The 7,676-nt window shown below is 62.5% G+C and overlaps 1 protein-coding gene across 1 annotated transcript; it reads left to right on the forward strand.

Annotated features, from left to right (window-relative positions):
- The first annotated feature begins 5,650 nt into the window (after positions 1-5,650).
- Positions 5,651-6,769, forward strand: NKX2-4 (NK2 homeobox 4). The gene is made up of 3 exons (XM_030489636.1): positions 5,651-6,023; positions 6,135-6,604; positions 6,638-6,769. The coding sequence occupies exons 1-3, from the start codon at positions 5,651-5,653 to the stop codon at positions 6,767-6,769; spliced, it is 975 nt and encodes a 324-aa protein (XP_030345496.1).
- Positions 6,770-7,676: the final 907 nt, after the last annotated feature.

Below are 7,676 nucleotides of genomic sequence, written 5' to 3' on the forward strand. Positions count from 1 at the left end.
GTTCTACCGCATCAGTGATTAGAAAATATCAAAAGCAGCTCTTCGGTATTTCACTTCAGCAGGAGGACCGATGGTCCCCATACCCAAGAGCCCTGCAGGAGATGCTCTGCTCACACCACCACACTTCTCCTGCTAGAAACTTTTCCCAGCACAACCTGATGATGCAAAATATTCAACCTGCTCTAGTGGAAGGTGTCCCTGTCCATGGCAGGAGGTCAGAACTAGAGGAGCTTTAAGGTCCCTTCCAACCCAAACCAGTCTGTGATTTACCTGGGATATCCATGGCTGGAAACATCCCCTTCCACAGGCAGGAGGAAAACTGGCTTGTGCACCTATGCCTGCACCACCCAAACCCCACAGCAGGCAGAGCAAAAGCAGAGCAGAGCCCACAGCAGCTCCTGGATAACACCTCACCCTCCCATGGGCCTTAATAAACTCTGCATGTAGGAGTCAATCAAGGCTCCCAGTAACAGCCCACATCTGTGGCTGCTCCCTGGCAGGACACCAGCAACGGCAAGAAACACAAGAACAGGGAGCTGGCAGCAGAGTTAGTGCCAGTTTGTGTGCAAAATGCACCAGGGTGAACACTTTGTCATTATTTCAATGAGAGAAAAACAGGGGTGACTGCTGGTATCACCTAACCTGGGCCCAAGGGATTGGGTTAGGTGATAACAGCACATTGACTCCATGCAGCACCAGAATCAGCACTGGATGAAATCAATGTAACCCTCATTTACAGGGTCAGCAACTGATCCCAAGCAGTGGCTGCACCACTACCAACACACAGGGTGTTTCTAGAGGGGTCCTGTGCTGCTCAGCATCTTCCACAGTGGTTGGGAAGAAAACCTGGGAGCACTGTTAGCATTTTCAGACACCCTCCATCAAATTAACAGCATGGTAAATGAGACAGCAAGAGTTTGCTCCTAAAAGGTGATGGGAGCCACCCAGCACCCAGCTGTGGCTTAATGCACCCAAATGCAGTTTCCATGTGCCTGGGCATCAAGGGCAGAGGAGGGATGAAGCAGCAGGGGCACAGCCAGCACCCACCCAGGCGATGAGATAGGCACTGCTCCAACCTGTCAGCGCAGGTGAAGAGGCACAGACACCAGACAAACGCGTCCTTGCCCTGCCAGGCTGTGCTATCCCAGGGAATGGAATGGGACGGATAGTTGGAAGCTCAGGAGGTGATTTCAGCCCAACACACAGCATCTTTGGAGCAGAACAGACACCCTGACCACTGCAGGCGCTGGGAAAAGGGTGAGAAAGGCTCCTCAGGAACAAAGCCCAAAGGGAACAAATCCATCTGGCAAATAGGGAAGGATTTGAGGAGTCCAATACGTTTCTAGTGGTTTTCTCCCAAAAAGTAGCATAAGGAAAACCTACAGTCACAAGGAAAAATACCGTGAATGTTTCTGTCTGATGGAAATCGTAGCTGTGTAAAGAGAGGCAGATGAAGGGAACCTTAAGGAGGATAGACGTCAGGTACAGTAACACACATATACCCCCCATAAGCCTGCCATTGAGTTTAGCATAAGCCACCCGGGCACAGGCAGGAGCCCAGCGTCTGCAGCAGGAGCAGGGATCGCTTTCTGCCGCATCAATATCTTTCTTTTGCTGTGAACAGCCCATTTAGCGACACTTAAAACTACTAAATCTGGGGTTTATGTGGAAATGATTTTAGAGAGCACTGGAAACCCCAGGTTCCTTTTTCAATCTAACAACGTCTTTAGAAAGCAATTCTTTAAGTCTCCGTTTCCAAGACCCTTTTAATCTCTGCAAATTATTGGTAAGAGCGGAATCGAGGCAAACTGCCATCAACTGTGATCACAACACTGTACCCGGGCAATGAGCGGCCACCGCTGATGATTTGGTAGAAACTATTGCTTTTAGGCAAGCTGCCACAGAAATAAATTAGCATTTATACTGGATTATTGAAAACCACCACAAAAAATAGAAATCAGCCTCTATCTATGTGTCAATTGTGTCCTGCCAAGGTCAATATCTGTGCTATAATAGGCACGGTCTCCAATAGCGAGAACAACTTACATGTGGAAATGAGCACCGTATGGCCAAAGTGTGTCATTATTATCAGGAAGACAACCTGATCTCTGAAATCACATCTGCATCGGGGGAAGGTGACCTGCGGAGACGGATCAAGGAGCTCGGGAAACAATTCCACAGAATTAAAACCTCATAGTTTGACTTCTGGTGGGTGTTTTCCCATCACCATCCGCCTCATTGCTCCTGCGATACCACCCTTGAAAATTGGCTTTTGAAACTACTTTGCTTGAATCTGTGGTTTGATATTCTCAGGGTACGGAGGGACATGGTCTGTTTTTGTCTGGCACTTCCACTGGTTGAGTTAGAAGAGTCTGTAAATGAGGCTGACTTTAAGGCATGTAGTTTTGGTGGTACATTTGCTGTATCAATAGGATTTTCTTTACCAGCAGCCCAGCACAGTCTAACGAAATGAAATATCTTCCCATCAGAAAAACCAGTCAGTGGAGCTGGACTGGGACAAAGGGGAGTGATGGGCTTCTGCCAGAGGGAAACAGCAAAAGGAAAAACACTCCAACGGGACCAAATGTTCGATACTGACCCTGCCAAAAGGCTCCATTTAGGGGAAGTTACAATGCCCGGCTTAGGAAACAGGAAGACCTTCCCTGCGGTGTTGTGCTCCTTGTTAAAGCACTGTGCCAGTGCTGTGGGCAGGATTCGGGGGGGGGCGGGGGCGTTCAGTGCGAAAACCAAGGAATTTTGTTGGCTGCGTTTCCCTCGGCTCCCCCCAGTCTGCGCTTCCCCTTCGGCTCTGTAAGGGGGTGCAGGAGCAGCGGCCCCTGCCTCCGGGAGCCGGGCAAGGGGTGTCCCGGCGTCTCCGGAGCGGGCTGGAGACCAGGGTCAGTCCCTGCTGCACCCCAGGGACCCACCATGGAGCCCGAGAGCCCGTCCCAGCGCCATCACGGTGAAACCTCCCACATCACCCCTCATCCCGCTCCTCCAGCAGCAGTTTGGCCGCGGCTCTAGTGCTCAGGGTCATTTTCCTACCGGTGCACCCTCCCTGGGCTGCTTTCCCACTGAAACCCGTTGCATTTCATTCCTCATGCAAAAGGTCCCCAGTCAAATGTCCTGGTGTGTAAGCAGAGCCCATCGCTTGAGTCCTTATGGACCACCTCGGCGGTGCCAAGATCCCAAACCTCAGGTCACCCCTGTCAGGCTCACGGGGCCAGTCCTGCTCATCCCTTCGCCTTATTTCTGCCTGGTTTGTTACCGGAGCAGCACCGAGGCCTCCGTGAGATCCCAACCTCCTCCCTGCCCCAGCGGCTTTCAGGGAATCATCCCCGCGGCACCGGGAGCAGCCTCTTCCCTCCGGAGAGGAGAGGGACGCGGCGCTCTGCCTCTCCCGGCCAAGCTCCATCCATCCACCTCCGGGGTCCCCGGTTTGCCAAGCCGCAGGTTAACCCCAGGGCTGTTTCCCTGCGGGGCTGATCGGGGTCCCCATCCCTCCTCCTGCCTGCTTGGGGGGCGCTCAGGCCTGACCCCCTCCGCTGGAGCGATGCCACCGGCCCTGGGCACAAAAAGGCACCTTTAGGTCCGGGGAGGATGGAGCTTTTAGCAGCTCCTGGCTCCCAGAAAGGAGGGGACGTGCTCCAGAAGGGATGGGAAAAAGAAAAGGGAGGGAGAAAAATCAAATCAATTAAATTAAATTCAATATAACTGTCAGCCTTTTGAGGAAGACTCTGCAGCTGGGCTCAAACGATGCTCAGCAGTGTGCAGCACAGCCCAGATGTACCAATGGTGACTGGAAACACCCCAGAAATGGGAACAGGCACCGGGAGCTCTGCTGCAGCCCCTGTACCCCCGGGTGGACAGGGCTGTGTGTCCCCCCCGCGGGGGTCTCAGTGATGGGTCGCCTCCAGCCGCAGCGGCAGAGCAGGGCTGGAGGGGTGACAGGAGGCCCTCCCGATGACGGGCAGCCACGGAGGAGAGGGTTAAAATGCTTCTTTGAAGCAGGGAGGGGGAAACCAGGACAAAATAACGTCAGGAATTTGGGGAAAACTGCAACTGGATAACGTGTTGCAGGGAAACTGGCCGGGAGCTTCGGGCAGGCGAGCAGCAGGAGCTGAGGTGCATGCTGAGGTCTGAGCTCGTTCAAGCCGCCCTGCGACGGGGTCTTACAGCTGAAGGAGGGGGGAACAAACTTTGAGAAGTAGAATTGTTCCTTCTCTGAGTTTTTATCTTTCATTTTAATTCCATAATCACCCAGTGCTGGAGGCGCTTTGCCCAGCAGCTCTCCCCAGAGGGATCGGGGACACGATGGGGTCTGGAGACAGGAGAGGAAGGGTCCGGTCTGGAGGTGCGGGACATCCCTGGCTCCCCACAATGGGGCTCAGCCCTTCCCGGAGCGGGGCCAGTCCCTCCCCGGGGGTGCAGCGCAGCTCCACTGGTCCCCACTCATATGGATGGGTGCGGATGGGCTGGCAACCACCCGGGGCACCCCGGCCCGACCCCGCGGCTCCTGGTGCTGCCGGTGCCGCACACACACGGCGCTGTGCAGCCAGAGCGCGTCCTCCCGCGCAGGGATGCGCGGAGCTCTGCCCGCCTCCCGCCCCGTCGGGTCGCCCCGGGGCAGAGCGAGCAGGAGCCGACGGCAGCAGCCCACGGCCCCCTGGGGCCGGTATTACCCAACCCCGTCCTCTCGGATCGCAAACGGCCGTCAAAGAGCCCCCTGGAAGCGGCAAGGACGGGCAGGACGCGGCCCCGGCCGCTGCCCCCCGACGGGCGCCGGGCCCCGCCGCGGGAGGCTCCGGCGCCGCAGCCCGGGGCGCGGGGACCGCAGCGGGAGCCCCGGCCGGGGGCACGGGCAGCCCCGAGAGAGCGATTCGTTGTCGTAAAACCAACGAACAAACGAACAACGACCAAAGAAAAACCCCAAACCCCAACCCCAAAACCAAACGGAAAACGAAGCATCAGCCCTAGAAAGACCCTCGGCTCTGCGCGGGTCCCCGCCCGGGACCGCACCCCGGCGGGAGCCGCTCGGGAGGGCGGCGGCGGCCTGGGGGCTCCGTCCCGCTGCTCGAGGGCCCGGGGCCATCCCGCTGCCAGCCCCGCCGCCGGGAACGGGGAGCGCTATCCCCGGCTCCTGCCCACCGGTCCGCGCCGTCGGGTCCGGCTCCGCGCCACGGCCGTCGCGCTGCCCCAGGGGGGCGGTTGATTTTGGAGGACACCCCCCACACCCCAAGGCGCGGTCCGCAGCCCCCATCCCCCGCCCGCTCCGCGCCCCACGGGCGCCCGGCACGTACTTACGGGCTCGGGCCGCGGGGCCGCTCGCAGCCGCTCCGGCGCGGCCCGGGGGCGTCCGGGCTTAAGAGCCGTCCGGCGGGCGCAGGACAATGGCCGGGAGGAGGGGGCCGGGGCCGGGGCGGGCGGCGGGAGGCGGGGAGGGGACGGGGCCGCCGCCGCCGCTCTCCCCCGCCGGGCGCGCTCGCTCCGCCCCCCCGCGTCTGGCGTAAACCCGGCGCCGGGCTAAAAGAAACGGCGAGCTACCGGCGCCCGGGGCTGGTGGCCGCCGCGCCTCGCCCGCCCGCGGCTCGCCGGTGCCGGCGGCAGCGCCCGGCCCGGCCCATCCCGGCCCGTCCCGTCCCGCCCCGCCATGTCGCTGAGCCCCAAGCACACGACGCCCTTCTCGGTCACCGACATCCTCAGCCCGATGGAAGAGAGCTACAAGAAGTTCGGCGGCATGGACGGGGCGGGCGGGCTGGGCGCGCCCCTCGGGCCCTACCGCCAGCCGCCGGTGCCCGCCGCCGCCGCCGTGCCGCAGCACGTCGTGGCGGGCCCCACTGGGGCGGCCGCTTACCACATGCCTCACGGCGTCTCCCAGTTCCCGCACGGCGCCGTCGGGGGCTACTGCAACGGCGGGCTGGGCAACATGGGTGAGCTGCCCGCCTACCCCGAGGGGATGCGGAGCGGCGCGGCAGCGGGCGGCGGCTGGTACGGGGCTGGCGGCGACCCTCGGTACTCCAGCAGTAAGTGCGGGCGTGGAGCGGCGGAGGGGCGGGCGGGCGGGCGGACGGGAGGGTGGGAGCCGCTGCCGCCGACGGGGCGTCCGCTGGCGCTGAGCCGCCGGTCCCGCTCAGTCTCCAGGTTCATGGGCCCGTCGGCAGGGATGAACGTGGCCGGGATGGGCGGCCTGAGCGGCATCGCCGAGGGCGCCAAGGCCATCGTGCCGCTCCACGCGGCCCCGCGGAGGAAGAGGAGGGTGCTCTTCTCCCAGGCGCAGGTCTACGAGCTGGAGCGGCGCTTCAAGCAACAGAAGTACCTGTCGGCGCCGGAGCGGGAGCACTTGGCCAGCCTGATCCACCTCACCCCGACCCAGGTGAAGATCTGGTTCCAGAACCATCGCTACAAGATGAAGCGCCAGGCAAAGGACAAGGCGGCGGCCGCGCAGCAGCTGCACCCCGACGGCGGCGGCGGCCTCTGCCAGCAGCACTCCCCGCGCCGCGTCGCCGTGCCCGTGCTGGTGAAGGACGGCAAACCCTGCCCGCCGCCGGGCAGCGGCACCCCGGTCCCCGGGCAGCCCGCACCCGCGCCCCCCGCCGCCGCTCCCGCAGCCCATCCGCACCCCGGCTCGCTGGGGCAGGCGGCCGACCTGGAGGAGCTGTCGCCCAGCCCGCCGGCGCTGCACGGCCCCCTGGCCCCCCTGGACTCGGCCGGCGTCGACTACAACGGCGGCATGGTCAGCCCCAACCTGCTCTACGGCAGGACGTGGTAATCCCTGTGTGTCCGTCCGTCCGTCCGCACCCCCCGCCCCGCCACCGCTCTCCGGGACCGGCCCCTCCCGGCGCTGCGGGGAGCCCCGACGGCCGCCCCGGGCCCGTCCCCGGTCTCCCCCGGCCTCGCTGCGGCTGTTTTTTGAGACTCTCCGGGGTTTTGGAGACTCGGGCCCGCAGATGGGGCGGGCGGGCGGGGGGGGCCCCACGGGTGGGTCCGGTGCTGCGGGCGTGAGGCTGCGCCGTTACTTGCGTGTGTGAGTGTCTGCGGGTGTGTGTGCGGGTGTGAACGCGTGTTCGTGCCTCCGTGTCCGTCCCGGTGTGCGCGGCCCGGGAGACCCGCCCCGACGGGGCGTCCGGTCGGCGGGGGGAAGGAGGGACCGGGGAGCTCGGGGGGGGAACCGGGGAGGACCCGAGGGGGCCCGGGGAGCTGCGGGGCTCTGCTCCCGGCCCGGCCCCGCTCCCCGGGCAGCGGCAGCCCAAAGCGGGACGCCCCCGGTGCGTGCACACCTTGGCAGAGCCCGCGAACGCGAACAATAAATTTTCTGAAGTGCAACTTATCTCGGCAGAATTAATTTGTGAGGGTGCTCCCCCCCCGAAGCGCGATTCCAATGGGATGTGAGCGAAGGGGAATTGACCGGTACCGGCGGGACGAGCCGTGGCTGCCCTTCGGAGGACGGGCAGCGGCCGGAGCAGGCAAATAACCCGAGCCCGGGCCCGGCAGCGTCGGAGGGCGCCCGGCGGAGGAGCCCCCGCCCGCCGGTGCTCGGGTTTAAGGGGGAAAAACGTTTTTATCGTTGTTGTTATTAATTATTGCTCAGCGAGTGATTGCTCAGCGAGCACCGTGGGGACGGTGCAGCCGCTGCGGCCCCCGGCGCTCCGCTGAGCTTCCGACGAGCTGCAGAGACC

The sequence above is a fragment of the Strigops habroptila genome, chromosome 6, assembly GCF_004027225.2.
Source record: "Strigops habroptila isolate Jane chromosome 6, bStrHab1.2.pri, whole genome shotgun sequence".
NCBI lineage: Eukaryota > Metazoa > Chordata > Aves > Psittaciformes > Psittacidae > Strigops > Strigops habroptila.

Bases quoted from the DNA above. Each gene is read 5' to 3' on its own strand.
- NKX2-4 (XM_030489636.1), top strand. From the start codon at position 5,651: ATGTCGCTGAGCCCCAAGCACACGACGCCCTTCTCGGTCACCGACATC. The intron at 6,024-6,134 runs GTAAGTGCGGGC...GGTCCCGCTCAG, and splicing joins CGACCCTCGGTACTCCAGCA to TCTCCAGGTTCATGGGCCCG. The intron at 6,605-6,637 runs GCAGCCCATCCG...TCGCTGGGGCAG, and splicing joins CGCCCCCCGCCGCCGCTCCC to GCGGCCGACCTGGAGGAGCT.